Source organism: Parasteatoda tepidariorum, chromosome 10 (genome assembly GCF_043381705.1).
Source record: "Parasteatoda tepidariorum isolate YZ-2023 chromosome 10, CAS_Ptep_4.0, whole genome shotgun sequence".
NCBI classification, from domain to species: domain Eukaryota; kingdom Metazoa; phylum Arthropoda; class Arachnida; order Araneae; family Theridiidae; genus Parasteatoda; species Parasteatoda tepidariorum.
In genome coordinates this window covers 55,028,391-55,050,015 of record NC_092213.1, presented here as the reverse complement: position 1 = coordinate 55,050,015, position 21,625 = coordinate 55,028,391, and the positions used below count along the sequence as shown (strand labels likewise).

Below are 21,625 nucleotides of genomic sequence, written 5' to 3'. Positions count from 1 at the left end.
AATAGTTTGGTATGTTTGCATATATTTAATTTAATATGAGTCACAATACACATGCATAGTTCATACGTAAAAGTAAAAACAAAATTCAAGGACATTTAAAGAGTTTTCAAGGGGGAAAAACATTAAAATTTCAAGGATAACTATTGGAAACTTTTTTTAATGGAGTCTATGAGTGTCATGGTGTGTTAATTAAATGATTTATGATTTGAAACACGGAAAACTTCGTCTTTTAGGTATGTTTTTGCCATTATTTTTAAAAAAAATTATTTCAAAACTTTTTTTTTTTATAAGAAAAATATTTTTCTGAAGTAAAAGCTTATAATAAGTGGATAATAGCTGTGTGGTAGAATGCTTTTATAGAATCCTACGTTGACAAAAGAAAAAAAGTTATTGGAAATTGTTTTGTAGCAAATTATTTTTGTTTGATGACAAAAACAAATATTTTTTAGTACATTTTCTGTTTGGACAATTTTTAATGCGCCTTTTAATTAAAAAAAAATTGTGGCATAAAAAGTACAAAAAAATTCTAAAAATTCGAATATTTTCTTTGGTTCATTTCAATTTTATTTTATGGAGTCTATGAGCAAAACATAGTGTGTTAATTAAATGATTTATGATTTGCAATACGGAAAACTTTGTCTTTTAGGTATGTTTTTGCCATTATTTAAAAAAAAATATTTCAAAATATTTTCCTTTTTATAAAAAAAAATATTTTTCTGAAGTAAAAACCTATAATAAGTAGATAATAGCGGCGTGGTAGAATGCTCTTGTAGTATCCTACGTTAACAAAAGAAAAAAAGTTATAGGAAATATTTTGTAATAAATTATTTTTGTTTGATGACAAAAACAAATATTTTTTATCTCATTTTCTGTTTTGACAATTTTTAATTATGGCAAGAAAAGTATAGAAAAATTTCTAAAATTCGAATATTTTCTTTGGTTTATTTCAAGTGGCTCTTCAAAGCTTATTCACGAAGTTTTTCAATGTTAAAGGATTTACAAAATTTGCATTTAAAGCATACCAACCTTTACAAAGTATGTGACTTTAAATCCAGTGAGCACACCATTTTGTTCTGTAGTTGGTAAAGTCCATTGCAAAACTACTTCATTGGGTTTCACTTCAACTGCTCTAAAGAAATGCACTCGTCCAGGTACTGAGAATAAAAAAAATAAGAAATAGATAAACAAATGAAAATAATTAACTGTTCATGAATAAATTCTAACAATTAACTCTAACTCTTTTTATTCAAATCTGGATGAGACAAAATTGTTCAAAACTGAGGGTTTAGAGATTGTGACACCATAATCACCTTTTCATTTAACCAACAATCTATCCCATAAGAAGTAGATTAAAAGCAAAATTAGCTACAATGGGGTTGCTTAAAAACCGAAGCCAAATGATGGTCAATAGTTTTTGCACCAATGCAATCTTTGAGCGTATTGATATGTCCGCGAAGTGGATTATCTGGAGATCAATCATTTTCTTGCGATATTTCACGGTTATTTCACCTGTTCTAAACTGTTTCAAAATTAAAAATTCCGTCGATTGTATTTTTCCTCTTCGAAAGTATATATTTAACCCCTTCTCTGTCTGATTTTATATCGAATTTCCGACTCAAATATAGTTTTTTTTTATTACTGAAAATTAATATTTGTTCGATTTTAAATTCGAAAATGCAAAATATTTTTATCAGCAAACAGTTTTTTGCTTGACCACTAATCTCCAGTTTTCCCTGCAATGCACCCAAGTTTTATCTTAAAAAAATACACTGTGATAACATACTTATTGATTCTATTGCTTTAAGGTGTTTAAGATGGATGTATGCATGAAATAGTTACTAAAATTAGGTAAAAAAAATATTTTGGCAAATAATTTTTCATCCTCACCGCTTAAACAGCTTTACAATCCTTGGATATCAGAGGGTAAAAATCACAACTATTTTGACATGCAACGGTAACACTAATGAAAGTGAAATTACAGAAAGTACAAAATGATTTTGATTTCAATTCAAGGAGGGAAATCTAACTGCGAAAATTGTGAAGAAAAGGGGACTAGTTGCGCCATCTCTTATCAATATTCCGAAATACGAAAATAATCGCGGAATTTAAAGAGGCGTGCAAGTAACGACAAATTCAATTTCAATCATTTTTTTTCTTCGTTGCCTGGCATATAATGCCGACCATGCGAGCACAAAAACGCGGAATGTAGGAGATACGACGCCAACAGAGAAGAGGTTGATAATATGCTTTAATATATTTTAATTTAAATAAAAATATGTTTAAATGTAGTTATAAACTAATTTGCCAATTTCAAATTTGACTCGTCAGAATTACCAATTCATTGGTTCAGGGATCCACCATTTCCTTAATACGTCAATTTCTAATTTCACAGATTCATTGCTATCTCATTTCAATTTTCATGTCTGATATCAAAAATCATTCGTCATAATAGCTATTGTAAAAGGATTTTAAATATAAAAGAAAACAATGTTGTTAAAAAGATTATGAAATAATAATTATTTTAAAGTTTAACAATAAAATAATAAATAAATAATGAAGTAAAAAATAAATAACAAATAATTAAATAATAAATAATTAAATAATAAATAAATAACAAATAAATAATTAATAAATAATAAATAAATAACAAATAAATAATTAATAAATAATAAATAAATAATAAATAAAATAATGAATAATAAAATAATAAATGATTACCTAACAGTTTAACTATTAACAAACTTGAAATTTTTGCTACTCAAGATTTCTCAAGGTTTGTTTGCATTATACCCTTCTATTGATCTTAGTGATAGAAATAAATAGTCCTAATTTGTTTAAACATTGATTAATGAAAGTTATTAATTATTTTTATTCCTACTAAATGATATTAAAACAAAAAATGTGGTATTAAACATAAAAATTGACTGTAATGAAAGAAACAGCATTGTACTTTTAGTTAAGAACAACAGAGCTTATGGCGATATGATATTAAACATGTTTAAAAACATTACTAAACTTCATATATATTTCTCTTTCACGGCGACAAAGAAAGTGTTCATTTCTTTTTCACGTTTGCAACAATGAATTGAAATATCAAGCGTATGAGCTTTCATAAGCATGAAAGCATAAGCGTATATGTTTACAAATTTCTGAATGAATTTTTTTTCCCTCGTGACAATCAAAAACTTAAATAGAGTAATAAGTTAGGAAGAATTGAAAAGTTTAAAAAATCCAAATCAACAAACAAAATAGGTTTTAATTATACCTATTCACTTTCAATAATAATAATTGTTAAGAGTTATATCATTTGACAGCCTTACAATGGTAAGTCCTAAAATTTATAATTAAGGTTTTTTTAAAAAGCAAATGTTAAGTTTAGTCTTCGATTGAATGACGTTTATTTCAATTTTAAAAAAAAAATATTTCAATTACATATTAGTGACTAAATTGTTTTTAAAAATGAATTAGTTTTAAAGATTTTAGTACTTGATTTAAATACTTAATATTTTAAGTTGGAAAACATTTCAAATGGATTTAACTTAGTAGCAAACAAAGCAAGCATGGTTTGCAAAGCAAACTATATGCGATCTTCGGAAGATGAGCAAATTCAGCTAACTGGTGGTGGAGCCCACTAGTTCATATAATAATGCATTTAGTTGTAGAACTTATAAAACTGTTATTAAAATGATTATTTTAACGTTTAATTGCATGCTAATTTGTATTACATGAAATATGAAATTGTTATTACCCAATAATGTCCATGCTGCAAAAAACTCAGCTTACACATTTTAAGTTTCTATCAATTGTATAGTGTTACTTATTTTCCACACACAGACGTAGAAACAAGCAGGGAATGCAGCCATTTTCCCTAATTGCATTTCGGTAATATGCTTTAAATAGTTTCTTGTACTGCGTGCAAAATGGGCTTATTCAACATTTGAAAAGCTTCTCTCTAACTAAGGGAAATAATAAGCCATATTAAATTTTACGCGTCAATGATTTCATACTTTTTTTCTTTGTTTCATTTTTGCCATCAACATTTTTTTAATGTAAATAATTTTGCTGACGTTCTGGAAATAATTATTTGAAAACTACGATAAATTTTCACGATTGAATGAATTTAAAAGCATGAATCACGGATCGAGGAAAAAATTCGCAAAAATTTCATTAATACTTTTTTTTAAATCACGCATTAAGCATATTATGCAACATATTTTTTTTTATCATTTCTACTATAATCAGTATATATTCAGTTTAAAAATATTATTTAAAAAATTAATTGAATCTATGTTTTATTCTTGTAACAATAATTAAATTTCCTGTTTAAAGAGGAAATAAAATATTAAACAGATCATTAAAATATGCTTTTTTTAAATATTTTCCTGTTTTAAAACACATAATATATTTTGCAATTAAAATTTAATATAAGGTCAGATGATTTTAAAAGTGTTCTGAAGTTCTTATTACTTCAAAATTCTTAAATCACTTTCTTAAAAAATTATACGGGCACCTTCATACATGAAATAAAAAAATTCTGGGAAAATTACCGTACTGTGTGCTAATAATATTTCTGGTGAAAAAAAACCCAGATATCTGGTATTAAAAACCAAAATATATGGTATTTAAATAATTTATTTGGTAATTTTTCTGTTCTGTAATTTTTCAGTTTTCTGGAAATTCTGATTTTCTAGTTCATAAGAACTAGAAATACCACACATTTAGCAACAAAAAAAAAATGAATAAATTTAACCGAATAAATGACTCTAAAACTGCCCTCTAAAATAACATGAAAAAATTAAAAAATTTTACCGCATTTACCACACATACATAGTTTTCATTACTACACGTTTAGTAAAAAATACAAAACTAAAAAAAAAATTTAATCGAATAAATGGCTTTTATGCTGCGCTCTAAGATATCATGAAAAAGTTACAAATTTTACCTCATTTACCAAATTTCATCACACATTATAAAATAATATTTTATTGTTAATTTTACCGAAATTATTATTAAAGTGCTTCTCAAAAAATTACTGAGCTTTTTGGCATTCCTATGAAGCCTGAAACACTGTAAATTTTGCCATATTCTAGTAGTTTTTACCATGCTTCTTTTTCTCAGAATATAATTGAAATGTTTATAAGATTCATTACATAATGTAATTCAAAAAATAATAAAACTGTTAGCTTAAAAGAGTTCTTGAATGAATACTTTTTTTAATGTTTAATGTTTAGTATGTTTAATATTAGTGAATGAATATGCTTTGTAATGGTAGTTTTAATGTTAAAAGAAAAAAATAAACAAAAATGGAAAGATAATTCTTTGTGAAGCCCTACTTTTTTAAAAATTTATTTCTAAAAACTTGGGTCATCATTTATAACAATAAAAAAATCGTCACTGTTTGTACAGTCTAGAACTAATCTAGATTTATAAAGAAAAGACCTGGAGTTCTTGTTTGGAAATCGACTTAAGGTTTTGTTGTTTTGTTTATTTTTTTCCTGAAATAACGTGTTTACGATCAAAATACATAAGACAAGTGTCTCGTATTTCTAGAACTATAAAGTAGAGAAGAGTATAGAAGAAAAGTTTATGTAAAACTAGAGCAAATTAATTAAGTTCGAAAAGTTGTAAAATTATTTAGCCTCGACAAGAGTTTAAGGGGATATTCATTAATAAAATGAAACAAAGTAATAAAATCATTGTTTAAGATATTTTAATGCAGCAAGCCTATGTATTATGGCTCTATATTTAACTATAACTTTCAATGCGCAAAATAAAAAATAAAAAAACGAACTATCCTGAAAATCCTTTGATCTAATAATCGGATCTTCTCGTTCTAGGATTCGATCTTAATTATACGAAGGGGTTCTTACAAATATGCTAAATAGTTAGCGCTGGCGATATTTTGAAATACGAAATCAGACACAAAGNAATACGTACTTTCTCTGAATAAGCATACCTTCTTTTGAAGAATTCGTCTTTCTGACCCCAGAAATATAGGGGTTGTCGTAATCTGGGAAATATGGTCCCAATAGTTTAGTCAGGAGAGCGTTTCAAAGTTTACTTTTTACATTTCTCCAAATTTCGAGAACTTTTTAAGCGGATTAAAAAAAATTTGCTCCCAATGATAAAATTCGCTTGTCCAAAGATAACTCCAATGATAAATATTTACTAAAAAAGCTTTCAGTTAATATTTTATACTTTTTTATTATTTCATTTAATATTAGTTGAAAAATAGAGGAGTTAGAAGGTAAACAGCTCTTTACAGCATTTTAAAGGATTCGATTTTTCCCAGCAAAATACAAAATTTAAGTGAAATCGGTCGAATAGTTTCTGAGAAATCAATTTTTTTAAATACGATTTTTTGAAATTCAATTTCACAGGAACTAATCAACCGATTTCCCTCAAATTTTGTATTTTGCCACTATATTCTTTAAAATTATGCAAGAAATTGTATACCTTGCGATTCAATTTTTTTCCAACCATTATTTTAAAAAATAACAAAATTTACTGAAAGTTATTTTTTGCATGGGACTATCTTTGGACAAACGAATTTTATAACTGCGTGCAAAAATAATTCGATTCGCTTAAGAAGCTGTGATATGGTGAAACATGGCGATTATGCATGAAGCACAATTAGCATTAAGGGGTCCAAACTTTGGGCAGTTTTCCTGATCGAACTAATAGGCCATATTTCCAAGTATAACCATATCCTAGTTTACAGATACCATCTATATTTTGGGGGTCCGATTGTTCGGATCAATCGGAAAACAGTATAAAATTAAATATAATGAAATAATTTCTAAATTACTATATTATTAATGCAATATTTTATCCAATTTAATTTTTATTTGCAAAAGCTTTTTATCCTTTAATAATTATTGAGGACTATTTTCTTTTTATACCCAATTCCCCATTCATTTCATAGCTGATTTCTCACATTATTGAGAAAAACAAAATTGCTACTTTAAATTATTTCCCAAAGAATTGTTACTCCGAGTTGTCCCCAAAATATTTCTTAACGAAGTTTTCATAAAAAATCGCTGCTCCGAGTTATTTCTCCAAAAACATTGCAGCACCAAATTTTTCCAAGTTAACTCCAGCTTCGAATTGCCCTTCCACAACACTGGACCCTATCACAAAAATGGCTAAAAAAATTAAATTTTTTAAATTTTTTCCAGAAAATTCCAGTATTTTATAACACTGTACTTTATCACAACACTGGTTGAAAAAATTAAACTAAATTAAATTTTTCCAAGTAAATTCCAGTTCTAAATCGCTCTTCTCCAACACTGAACCTTATCACAACGCTTGCTAAAAAAATTAAATTTTTCAAATTTCTCCTTCCAGCTTCGAATCGTACTTCTTGACACTGTACCTTATCAAAACACTGGTTGGAAAAAATTAAAATTTCCAAATTTTTTAAAGTAAATTCCAGTTTTGAGTTTCTCTTCTCCAACACTGAACCTTATCATAAAGCTGGTTTAAAAAATTTACTTAAAACTCAAATTTCGAATCGCCCTTCTTAACACTGCACCTTATCACAACACTGGTTGAAAAAAATTACATTTTTCAAATTTTTTCAAGTAGATCCCAGTTCCGAATCGCTCATTTCCAAAACTTGACCTTATCACAACACTGGTTAAAAAAAAAAAAAATTCCAAATTTTTTCTGGAAAATTCAAGCTTCTCCAATACTCGACCTTAGCACAACATTGGTAAAAAAAAATTTAATTTTTCGTTCCGAAACAAAATGCACATTCAGGCTTCAAGTAGCGACTCTCAATTTTTGGTATTTACTTAAAATCTCAAAGACATCAATACTAACCTGATTCAAGTGTCTGTACTGTCTTAGACAAGAGTCTACTTCGGCGTACGGTTGCAGTGTCGTATCCACTTATGACTGATACCAAAAACGTATAGTTGTGGTGGGGTTTCAAATCACGAAATGTGTTACTTTCTGAGAAGCTGACATTCATGATTAAATGTCCAACGGGATCTTGGTACTGGATCTCATAGCCATCCATTTCACCTGGAGGTCTGTTCCAACTGAGAGTAATGTCGGTGTCAGTTACAGATTCAGCTCGAATCTCAGTGATGGGTTCAGGAACTGGAAAAATATCATTGATACAAAAGTAAGTGAAGGGAAGCCAAGAAAGCATTTAGCTTAATATTATATAATTTATAGTTACTATAAGTATGATTGTATGAACAATTTGCAATTTGTATAAAGGGTATACGAAAATCTAATCAGTTGGTTTTACCTTTTTCAAGTTGAAGTAATAAGTGTAATAAGTATTTGGCTGAGCAGTTCAATGGGACTCTTCGAATTTAAAAATAGCAACAAATAATTATTAATGGCGTTATCTTGCTTTTGCAGTTATTGGAGGTGGCAGGAAAGTAATGTCCTATTCTTAATTTAAATTCAAACAGATAATTTTTTAAAACTTTCTTATTTTTAATCAATAATGTAGTTAATCTCGTTATCAACAGCCTTTTGCCATCTAGGGTGCGGATTTTCAAATCTCAAGCGATAAAAATCATTTGATTTTTGAGATACCAACAAAATTTTAGATACCAACAAAATTAGATACCAACAAAATTTTAAAACTTTTAAATGCTACAAAATTTTAGATACCACCATTTTAGATACCAACAAAATTTTAAGATACCAACAAAATTTTAGATACTAACATTTTAGACACCAACAATATTTTAAAATTTTTAGATGCTTAAAAGATGTTGTACCCATTAGAATAAATGGAAATCCGATTACACAATATCAGAACAATATGCTGGATGAAACAATACCTCCCACCCTGACTCATTAATTTTTTTTGCAGGTATGATCTACCTGATGGATACGAGCTGGAAAGGAAAAAATTACCGATTACCATAAATACGATTTTTGGTGGAGGCTATCTTAGTAAACAAATTACTCCGACCATTAAGTGTCTTTACCATGGTTATCAAGTACACAATGATGTGATAAATGGCAAACAAATATTGTAATACGCAGAAACAACATTATTTTCCGGTCTTTCTACTAGTTTAATGTTTTGCAATACAAAAGTTTTTTTTTAAACAAACAAACAACTTGTTGCTGAAATTAATAAAATAATAATTTTAGGAGGATTTTAGATTGTAATAAAATGTACTAATCGAAATGTTTCTTATACGTCTTATGAAAAACATTTTCTAAGTGACATTTTTCGAAAAAAAATTTACATTTTTCTGGGAAATTTTTTTTTCACCTTCTACATTGATGTGACATTTATTTCCTCGCCAAGCATTCAAACTTCATAGAATACCGTGGATATTTTAGTGGAAGAAGACTCCAAGAAAGTTAAACAACTGAAGTCAATGATCTCGCTCAGACATTCTTCCTTTGGGCAGCAGAAAATCAACGCTTTGATATAAGCAGTGTATATGATTGTTAAAATTTTAATGATTTCGCCAATTTGAAGCTTGCAGATAAATTATTAAAGCAAGACTTAATTTTTAAAGCCTGTTGTCAAAGCATAAATTTTATTGCTAATTTACCGAAATTCATTAAAATTTCACTTAGAAGTCTATTTAAGAACTTAGAAGCATTATTCACTTAATTCACTTCTTTTGTTGCACACTGATATTTGTCAATTTCTTCAGTTAGATAAATTTGTCTATCGTCTAGGAACGATGAATTAAAAATGGACAATTTTATACAGCAGAATACAGTTGATTGGCCCACTCCTGGAAAGCTGACTAAAACTGAAAATCATTGATGACCTTCGGACGCGATGGGAACATGCCTACTTTGACAAAAACTCCCACTTCGAAATGAACTCGCCTGTCTTAACAGTAACGCCCCCTTCGATTTGAACAAGCCTACTTCGATGGATGGCCCACATTGAACAGTTAATTTGCTAGCTACTTGTGACTGCAACATTCTCCTCCTCACGCTGTTGCTTCTCAGTCTCGATCACGTGCAATGCATACACTCGACTGCTAAGGGCAACACATGAGGGACCACAACCACTTAATACAGCTCTCAAAACGTTCGGTGATCTTAATACAGCTCTCTCGGCTTCTCTTCAAAACAGCAATGAATCAACTAGTGGAATCCCATTCATAGAATTTTGGTGGAGGAGTATTGTAGTATATCTACCACTACAAATATATAATTCCAATTCCCAAGTATATAAGACATGTTAACTCGATTCTAAGTTGGAGTACCTTTTTATAGATGAAGGTTGACATGGTCGAATTCTACTCTTCCCACACCTGTTATACCAGCCGTAAACAAAGGGTTAATATAGAGATAGCTTAATAGTTTTTATATATAGTTAAAAAAGATTGAATATCTTTCTGGGTTTCCATAATAAAAACATAAAATATACGTACACAATCTTGTCTGTCGATGAATCGGCACACTATTCACACCGCCACTAACGGTCCATATTGAAATATCATAGAGTCTGCCGGGAACCAGGTCGTCGAAAAGTACCAACGTGTTGGTATCATTGAAGAGTTTCTCTTGTGCAGGTACTGATGGATCGCTCAGTTGAAATCGGTACCGGTCAAACACGACACTTCGACGAAGAGTCGGTGTGTATTTGATGCCTAGTGTTTTTGTCTCCTGCTCTCGAGTAACTATGTTGATCACTGAATCGATAACAGGCTCTGAAAGAAAGAAAGATTGTTGATTTAAATGAAGCTGAGGGTGATTGTTGCGGAATTAGAAGTAATGTGTTAAACAAAACGAGATGAAATTGAGAAATTAGATGCATGAATTAGATACAACTATTTGTGTTCAATTGTTATTCGAATGAATCAGTGAAAACTAATCTCATGAATTAGAAATAAAAGAGGAATTAGATACAACTACTTGTGTTGAATTGTTATTCAAAAAAGGAGTAAACATTAACCGCATGAATTAGAAATAAATGAGAAATTAGATACAACTATTTGTGTACAGTCGTAAACCGAATGAATGCATAAAAATTAAAAAGATAAATTAGAAATAAATGAAAAATTAGATAGAACTATTTATGTTCGATCGTTAATCAAATGAAGGAATAAAAATTAAATGGGTAAATTAGAAATTAATGAGAAATTTGCATGGATTAGATACAACTATTAGTGTTCAATCGTTATTCGAATGAATGAATAAAATTTCAAAACATGAATAAGAAATTAGAAGCTGCTATTGATGTTCTATTTCCGTTAACTTGATACAAATATAAATAAATGAAAAGGTATAAACTAAATAATATGAAGGTGAAATTAGATGCACAGATTAGATACAACTATTTGTGTTCAGTCGTTATTCGAATGAATGAGTAAAAATTAAACTCATGAATTAGAAATAAATGAGAAATTAGATGCCACTATTCATACTCCATTGTCGTCCAAATTAATAAAAATTGAACACATGAACTAAATAAATGATTAAATATAAACGAAATATTACATACGAATTGAAAAATAATTATATACGCAGACTAAATAAAAATGAGAAATTGGTGAGTGATTTAGAAACAAAGGATAATTTAAATGCATCATGTTCCACAGCGGACTGAACGTAAAGACACGTTTTCCAGTAGAACACCGATAGTCAACCATCACTGGCTGCGGTCAGTAAGCTGGTGGGTGACCACTTTTACAAACCACTTAACCAAAAAAAAAAATACTCTTAACTTACTTGTTCTAGTTTGGACGGTGACACCTTCACTTCTTAAATTATGGCTGACTGCATAAAATCGAAATGAGTACAGTTCTCCTGGTTTTAAGTCGTCAATAATAACATCCATCTTTTCCATAGGTTTTGTTCCATTTGCTGCAACCTACAGATAAGAAACACATTGCATAACTGCATTGAGCCTTACTCGAATTTATATCAATCATACATAAATATAATAATCAATTTATTAAAATATTTTATCTTCTTTTCCTCGGTTGGTTCAATATTGTTAAATAGTTTTCCTATAAAGTATGAATTAATAATTAAGGAAACTATACGATAGTTTAAAACCACGATTTTTTTATTTTTAGAATAAAAGTTAATTTGAAAATATTGTAAACAATTTTTCAGGTTCATCGTTTCGATGTTTCAAAAAAAAAAAAATCTAGCTGAATTTAGTTTTTTTTTTATAATTCGAAACCAGAACTACACTGAATGGTTGCTCCTTATTTGAATATACAAATTTATATTTTGAATATACTTTGTGTTACTTGCTGTAATTACAGAAAAAGAAATATTAAATCATTTTGAATAGTTTATTAAAATATTTGAATATACTCTAAAAGAAGTTTTAACTTATTGTTTTTCATTAGGTTTCATCCAAAGTTCAGAAAGTGATTCACATGATTTTTTTGAAATTTTTTTTTAAAGCGACCACATAATCAGCTGTTTAATGATATTAATAAATACTTATTGCAGATAATATCAATAAAAAGTAATCATAAACATTAATATAAATAATAATAATATATAATGATCATAAATATCAATAATAAATAATAGTCACAATATTAATAATAGTAATCAATAATAATAATAATAAATAATAACCATAAATGTTTATAATAATAATAAATAATAACCATAAATGTTTATAATAATAATAAATAATTATAAAAGTAAATAATAATGCAGAGAAATGTTATTTCAAGTTACTCATTTTTATGTCATTTCAATATAGTATCAGTTTATCCGTATACCATTCTAGCGAAGTTATTCGTTTCTATGCATTACACTAAATTTTAAAAGATTAAAAGTCTATTTAATATAATTTTTTTCCATATAAATTCGGGGCAGTAATAAATTACATTACTAACATTTTCAAAACTTTAAAAATATAAAGTTATTCATTTTCATTAGAAGTATTCAATTTGAAATGACTATTTTTTTAATTATTCACGTAGAAAATGAGTTAAAACATTAATTTAAAATTATAAAGATATTTGTAAGTAATAGTAATACACAAAAATGACGTTCATAAGTTACTGATAAGTTACTTCAATATAACCTCAATTTCTTCATATCAATTATAATGAAGTTTTTCGTTTATAAATGTAAAACTTTTCCAAATAAGCATATTTTAAACTATTATTGGTTTCAATATAAATTTTAGGTAATACTAAACTATAGTACCTACATTTTAAGAACATAAAAAGCATAAATTTTTTAAACGTTTGAATCAGTAGTTTCGAATTTGCAAAAATTTTTTAGCATACATCTTTTTATTTAGATATTGTCTTACTTCATTTACTGAAAGAGGTTGAAAAAAATGTGCTTTAATTCAATAAAAATAACGGTAAAATAATCTCGATCTTTCAATAATCAATCAACAGTAACGATCTTTCAACAATTAAGCAAAAATATCGATCTTTTAACAATCACGCAACAATATCGATCCTGCAACAATATCGATCCTGTAACAATCTCGATCTTACAGTAATGAATAATTTTTCAAGGAACTGACAGCTTCAGTGCCTTGAAAGATATTGAAGAAATGTGCTTTATTGCAATAACAATAATAATAAAACAATATCGGTCTTTAAAAACAATAAAGCAACAATATCGATCTTACAATAATCAATCAACAATATCGATCTTTCACAATCAACAATCTTTCAAGAAACTGACGACGTCAGTTCTTTTAAAAAAATAGAAAAAATGTTCTTTATTGCAATTTCAATAATAATAATAAAGCAATCTTGCCTGTAAAGACTTCTGGTCCTGTGGATCGTCGATTGGATTGTAAACAATGATGTAATAATCTCGGTGTCCATGAGGCACTTCCCACTCAAATGTTATATTGTAAGAATCCAATACTTCTTTCACTTTTGTTAAGGGTCTCGGATCTAGAAGCCAGTGAGAGAAAGACCAACTATTAGAAGATCTGAAGCCCATCTTAACAAAAACAATAAAACAAAGTTATTTTTATTTTTTATAAGTTTTCATTCTGCTGGTGGAAGCGCAGTTTATTACTTTTTCGACAAGAGTTAGGTAAAGAGGAAACATGACATTTCCGGTAAGGAAGGAAAATGCTCCAACGTTTCACTTTGAACTCAAAAACTGATGTTTCGATATCCACTAATAAGCTTTCTAAGTTTATATTATCTGTTAGGTTTTTATTATAATTTGTGAAAAACGTAAGTTTTATTAAATACAATGTTTGAAAAACACAAATGGTAAATTTTTTATTAAAACTTATACGTTTAAGTATCACGTTGGTACAACTTCATCAGTAAGATAAATGACAGGGATAGTAAAATTCTTTCTTTTACCATATCTAACATTAATTNTCCTCCGGGATGTTTCCCAGACCGTCGCCAATAGCCCATTGTGCAGCTCTAGTGCGACGTAAATTAACAACAACAACAACAATTATAATTACTAATTCTAAAGTAACAATAGGTTTTATGAACTATCACAAGCCTAACACCTAAGTATATAAATAAAATATAGCTGTTAGCTCAATAAATTGAATTAACAGACAACAAATTCAACCAACAGCTACATTTTCATATGCTTGTTTTAATTGCATTTTTTTTTTCAATTTTATTATACATTTTGTTTTAATGAAATTACGTTTCTTTTCTGTCCGAGTATGCATTTTGTTTTAATTAAATTACGTACTTTTTTTTCAATGGCAATTTTTTTATTTCACTTCAATTTCGCTTGTGTAAGACGGCGGTGAATGCTGATAAGAAAGCTAAAAATACTGATTGTGAAGTCGATTTCCATTCGAATGTAAAGTATTCGAAAATTGACTTAACTGAGAAGGAAAGCAGTGTTTAGAGAAAATTCTATTTACAAACTCTGTGTTCAAGGTGAATTTTATCAAATTCCACTTAGTTTTAAGGCAAATGCGAAATATTGAAATAATGTTCTTTCTTTTTTCCGAGATGATACCAGGTTTTATTCTATTGTTCGTTACGGGCTTAACCATAGACTATTTCATTTCCTTATGAGAGATTCTGATAGTTCAATTGAATGTCAAGACATAATCTTCCAGCTAAGACAGAATTATCATAGTTCAAACTCACATAGTTCAAACGTTGGGAAGCTGGAATAGTATTATTATTTAGCGGAATCTAGTAATATACAAATGTACAGTACGCAGAATAATAAAACGGAACAACCTAAATAGCTTTTGATCTTAATGGTTTAAAGGGATGACTTCAAATATTCTAATTAATTAGTGCAGGCAATATTTTATGTTATGAAATCAAACAAAAAAAACGTACTTTCTTTGAATAAATATAAATTTTTCTTCTCGACGGATTTGAATTCCTAACTCTCAAAATATAGAGGCTAGCCTCAATCTTGAACACATGATCCCAATAGTTTGGTCGTGAGAGCGACCGAAAGTTTGGACCTCTCTTAATGTTAAGTTTGCTTTTTGTGTATTTTGCCATATGTCCAGAACTTTTAAAGCTGATAAAAAAAAATTCTGCACGCAATATAAAATCTGTGCACACAATTATAAAATAGTTCCATACGAAAAATTATTTTAATAATCATTTATAATTATTTTATTTATCATAATTTCATTAATTATGTTTTTATTTATTATTATTTTATTTACTATCATTTTATTTATTATTATTTTATTTATTATTATCTTATTTATTATTATTTTATTTATTATTATTTTATTTACTATTATTTTATTTATTATTTTTTTATTTATTAATAATCGCAACATTTTTAAATCGTAAGGTGAGCAAACTCTTACTTCATTTTAAAGAATGTAATTACGGGTGGCAAAATACAAAATTTAAACGAAGTTGGTCGAATAGTTCCTGAGAAATCGAATCTTAAATAAACTACTTTTTTCTAATGATTAACTATGTTCCGGATTGCCACAACCCCCCATGTTTTAGGGAAAAGGAATCCAAACCCGTTTGAAAGGGGTATGTTTATTCAGAGATAGTACGTTTTTGTGTCTGATTTAACAACTTGAAATATCTCCTGCCCTAACTAATTAGCATATTCGAGATCACCCCTTTAAACCATTGAGATTGAGTTCTAGTACGTGAAGATCCGAGTTTCAGTACATGAAGATCCGACCATTAGATTAAGAGTTATTCAGGGTAATTTTTTTTTTTTGCGCACTGTATAACAATAGTTTCAGTGCGATTGGGTATTGGACCCAGCTTAACAGAACCATTTTAACTGAATTTATGCAATTCATCTACGTAATTATATCTACTAAAAGTCATTTACCACTGTCATCGTTTAATCTCAAATCCATACGAAATAAGTACACAAATTAAAAGCACGGTAATCTTTAAAGTATTCCATGATTCTGACTTTTTTACCATCCATTTTTTTTTTTTTTTGCTCCGTCTATTTTTTCAGTTTTTATTGTCTGTCTTTTTTAATTGTAGTCAATGATTTCACACACCTAGACATGCAATTGGTATTTTAAGATCAATTACAAAAGTGTGCTTATAAACTGTTGGTATGAAGTTGATAGAAAAATGAATATATATTATCGGGAACAGTTACTAATCTTTAAACAAATTTTTACTATTTAATTGAAAAAAACATTCATACCCATTTCTCTCCAGAAAGCTGAACCAACTGGTTGATAACGGACGTTGAAGTGGTCATACAGAGAACCAGATGGCGCAGACCATAAAATAATCATGTTAGTATTGCTTGCTTTCACAACCTGCAAACCACGTGGTTTTGATGGCGCTGAAACAAGATGAGAAAAAGAAATAAGCTGCTTTCCAAACTTAAATATCTGCTTATTGGAATGATAATAAAGTATGTTTTAAGTCACGGTGATGCAAAAATAAAAATTCCACATTAACTCCGGATTATATTGCCTTAGCTATGTTAAAATGCATATTTCATGAATTAGAATCACAAACTTAGTCGTCAATCACCAATTTAATAAATTTTTTAAGTAGAGACAAATATTTCTTTTCAAATATATATATTAACAAAAATATAGTTGTTACAAATAATGACACTCTAAACCAAGCTTATATATATTAGACGATAAAGTAACATTATGAAGGCATGCATTATTTCTAATGGTAAACATCGGCAAGACGTATTCCAAACACCTAATTTTTCTTCGTTTGTATTTTTAAATAGTTAATAGAGCGTAAAACATTATTCAAAATAATTGTTTAAAATTTTAGGGCGGGGTACCAATGCGGTCAGTAATAGGCACCGGTCACCTTTACTTCCCAATCTAGTACTCATCCATATGAAAAACACACCACTTGAGAATGAACCCCTGTCCTCTACTTAGTATAGCTTAGTGTCCAACTAAGTACCTTAACCTCTGAACTGCGTATTTCCTCATCAAGCAAATCTCTTTTTAGACTAACGTGGTAGTTTAAAAAAATTATCAAATATAAAAGGATAGAATGACCAGCTGTAGGAAAAAACTTACGTATGGTTTGGAAATAGGAGTGTGGCTCGCTGTAAAGATTGAAACTGATCGCATACACCTTGATTTCGTAGCCAGCACCGGGATAGAGGTCATCAATCACCAACCAGTTGCGGAACGTGATCTTCTCCTGTAAGTAGCGCGTGTCATTCCGCACATACATGACGGAATATTGATCCTGACGACTGGTCACATCTGATTTCCATGTCAAGTTCCATCCCCCGGATTCTGATGGCTGCAGCAATTCGATGACTGGAGACGAAGGTTCTGAAATAAAACAATCGCATTTATTCTAGGTTTCTTATCCTTTTTTGCGTACTTTCGAATTTGACAATTTTGATTTGATAACTTATGGAGTGGATGTTCATATTTGCGTCGGGTGAGATTTTAAATCTGGACACAGCTCGAAAAGCCTGTTAGCAAAAATGGACATAGCATTAAAGAAAATGGACATAGCATTTGATTCCGTTTCTGAACTTCTTTTATGAGTATTGTTCTTTTTGTATAATAAAAAAATAAACTTAAGAATCAAATAAAATCGTAGTGTATACGAATTACGTCCGTTTACCTAAACCACTTTTTCTGAAAAGACTACATAAGTCAACATGTGTGTTTTTACAAGGTTGGCACGAGTGTTATAAATTTATAACAGTGGTAGAAAATTTACATTGTAGGAATTTAGAGTTCTAAAACTCACTTTTTCGTTTAGAGTTCTGAATAGGAAGACATCTACTGAAAAGTTACATCTGTTATATGCCTAGCACACCTAATGCTAGAGTGCGGGACTTAGACTTTGCCCCCCGTAGTAATTATGCGTAGTATGTATTTAAACGAGTAAATAAAAGCAAGCACGTAATTCCTAGTTCAATTTTTAAACTTAAAACTAAAAACGTTTCCTTTCTATTGTGTTTTTTTTTGTAAACACATATTTCGTGTTGTATCAAGTATCACTTTAAGTATTAAGATGGGAGCTTAAATTTTTGATTTCCTATTCGACAAAGAATCTAAATAGTATAGAAGAATAGCGTATTTTTTCATTATCTTTATATTTTCATTATCTTTATCTTTATATTTATCTATATAAATTATCTTTAAATTTCAGAAAAGCTAATCACGTTACACTTCTCTATTTAAAATAATGAATGTTTCTATTTTTTTTTAAGGCAGGTACTGAACTTTTGCTTTCACTTCGGAAGATGCCGAAAGTATTTCTCATTTAACGTTACCCAGTGGGCACGAGTGAACCTAAGTCATGGAGGCAACCAACATCACCCACGCCCCACTGCCACAGATACTCGTTTATAGGGTGGGCCACATCACACAATAAAGAGCAACACACAGAGAGAAGCATCCATGCCTTGAGTGGGATTCGAACCCACAACCATTGGCTCTACAATTCACAAGGTGACCAGCTGACCGCTTGGCCACCTTGCCGGTATTAAAACGAATGTGGTGTTAGAAATAGTAATGCTTCAGTTCTTAGCGTAATACAATTTCGCTTAAAGTTTTTCCATCCATTAAGTCTAAATTAGTGTTCAAGCACATTATTTTTTGTCATCAAATTGTTCAACAAATAGGTATATGTTAAAGCATAGTATATAATTCGTTGAACCACGATTTTGTAAGATACTTATTAGTAAGTAAGTTAGACAATATTAGAAGGACTGTTATCTAAAATAATCTAGCACGTGACGAACTTGAGACTTCATAATGGCTAAATCCGATTTCTGTGTAATAGTGAGAAGACCCAGTTGGCAATTTGTCTGACGACAAGTAAACCCTGATAAATAATGGCCTTGTTACGAGTTTGGCGAGATAGGCTGAGTGTATTACGTCCTGCATATCAAAATTCTGTTTAATTCTATAAAATTCTAATTTCTGTATTTAAAATAGATAAATCATCAAAGATAATAAAGAAGAAATGCGTAATTTAAGCATAACTTTAATGACATTTTAACAAATGAATTTTAGAAAGAAATTAAAAGCCTCCAGGATTATAATCAAACACGTAGAACAAAAAATAGACGTAAAGTAAAGCGCAAAAAGAGAGAAAAAGCAACAAATTACGATGGTATATATACATTTCATCAGTTCAGTTCAGTTCGTAATACTTCAGGATGAAGATTACAGAGAAGACTTTGAAGATTACTGGTTCGCCAGGTAACTAACTTCGGTACTCGAACCAAGTATGTTGATTACGCCGCACAAGTTTAAGTAAATCAGGATTACCCATGAATCTGACTCTTTTTCTTGGCAATAAACGTTGTTTTGCCCAATTCTCCACTTGGTATTGTTGAAAGTTAACGAGTGTTTTAAAAAATTATACTGGAATTGCGAAGTATATAAAGTAAATACCTTTAAAAAAAGCTTACTTGTGGGTTGATAGATAGTAGTGGGATTGCTTGATATCTTTTTACTGACAGCCGAAACACTTATGGAATAGTTCCTTCCTGGCAGAAGGGATGTTAAGTTGATACTGTTGTTGCGAACTACCATAAGACTACCACCACTGTTGAAGGCCTCCATGTCACTGTACTTAATCTAAAAGATAATTAAAAGAAAACCCATTTAAGCCTTAATTTCCAACTATTAAGTTCTAAATTCGCAATAGAGAACTAAGAAATTTATCAATGCCTCCGGTGCTTATTATAGCAAATGAAATAAAGATATGGTAATTAAATGTATTGTATTAATAAAAATATACAAAAAATGTAAACAACAATAAAAAAAACTGACTTTAATGGCTTACCCTGTACGAGTCTTGGGTGCTATTACGACTAGGTTCCCACTTGAGGAATATTTCTCCTATACTATCAGAAGCTGAATTCAGAATCCTAACTGGCAATGGTCCTGGAAACAAACACAAATCAGTTTTATTTAAAAACACTATAATCAATTCCAGTCTAGATTGAAGAAGATATTGTGAAACACTCCTTACTTGTGGTTATATTGGCTGTGACTGGCCAACTGGCCACATTACCACTGACAGTCTTGACAACTACTTCATAAGTGTTGCCTGGCTCAAGATCTTCGTCAAATGTTACGACTCTTTCTTCTTCTTTGTTGATGAGGTAACGGACTGTGTTACGGATACCCAGAGCAACTTGATAACGATCGAATTCTGAGAGTTTTGTTGGTGGTTCCCATCGGACATCAAATGAAAAAGACGTCAGGCGGTTGGCGTCGTATGTTACATTCATGGGTGACAAGGGAACTGGAAGATGTAAAAAAATTAGAGCTGCTTTCTGTAATATGTTCTTATGTAGACTTATTAGATGTGGTTTATATAGCGAAAAATAATCAAAATGATAATATTTCTTGGAGAATCATTTTAATTCATAATAAGAGGCACATTGGTTCAAAAATCAAATTTTTAAAGCGTTTTTTTTCTCTTAATGGTAGGCGCTGAACTTTTTGTTCTTCGCCTCGGAAAATGCCGGAAGTGTTGCTCATTTAACATAACCCGGTGGGCTCCTGTGAACTTAAGTCACGGAGGCGAGCAAATTTATTCACGCCACACTGCCACTGAATCGTTCATAGCATGGGCCACATTCACACATCACAAGGAAACGCTCAGAAACAACCATGCCCTTTTCGGGATTTGAATCGGCAACCATTAACTTCGGAATCAGGCACGCTGACCGAGGTCACCTGGCAGGCGATCTCCATATCGTTAAAATCATATCTCGGGCAACCAAAATCTACTCACTGGATGAATGAAAAGAAACATTCTAAGTGTTTTATCACTTGTTTATTTTCGTCAACTGTGGACACTGGTCAAAACAGAAATATTTAGTAAAAAAAAAATTTCTTTTAAACTGTGAATCGTGTTCTGGAGATTTAGGGATCTAGGGGTCACGATATTGTGCGTCCCACCACATTTCATACGCTGTAAAAAATATTCTTATAAAAACAAGCAACATTAGTACCTACCTAAAAAAAATTTGCATCCAAAGAAGACTTCTTTTTTTATAAAATGTTCCTATTTTCCACAAATTTCGACAATTTAACAATCGGAATGTCCTTATTTCCTTACGAAATTTAAAGCCGGCACCGCCCAATGAAAAACTATCCGGTTTTGTTTCGAAATTATAACTATTTTTAGCGAAGTTCTTTGACTGAATAATTACTAAAATTCCCTAAATTTTTGTATGGTTTTTCGAATAGTGAAAAATTTGACAAAACAAATGACTTAAGCGATAACATTCATGGGAAGAGTAAATG

General features: G+C 29.8%; 1 protein-coding gene across 1 annotated transcript in view; it reads right to left on the bottom strand.

The window, feature by feature from the left end:
• Positions 1-21,625, bottom strand: part of LOC107439574 (tyrosine-protein phosphatase 10D) — a 125,964-nt gene that overhangs the window by 35,869 nt on the left and 68,470 nt on the right. Inside the window, exons 5-14 of the mRNA XM_071186967.1 lie at positions 20,340-20,615; positions 20,151-20,251; positions 19,774-19,942; positions 17,405-17,668; positions 16,541-16,692; positions 13,702-13,917; positions 11,680-11,821; positions 10,380-10,658; positions 7,825-8,106; positions 1,027-1,154 (exon numbers count right to left, since the gene is read on the bottom strand). Coding sequence (XP_071043068.1) covers positions 1,027-1,154; positions 7,825-8,106; positions 10,380-10,658; positions 11,680-11,821; positions 13,702-13,917; positions 16,541-16,692; positions 17,405-17,668; positions 19,774-19,942; positions 20,151-20,251; positions 20,340-20,615 — 2,009 coding nt within the window. The remainder of the gene's footprint in view (positions 1-1,026; positions 1,155-7,824; positions 8,107-10,379; positions 10,659-11,679; positions 11,822-13,701; positions 13,918-16,540; positions 16,693-17,404; positions 17,669-19,773; positions 19,943-20,150; positions 20,252-20,339; positions 20,616-21,625) is intronic.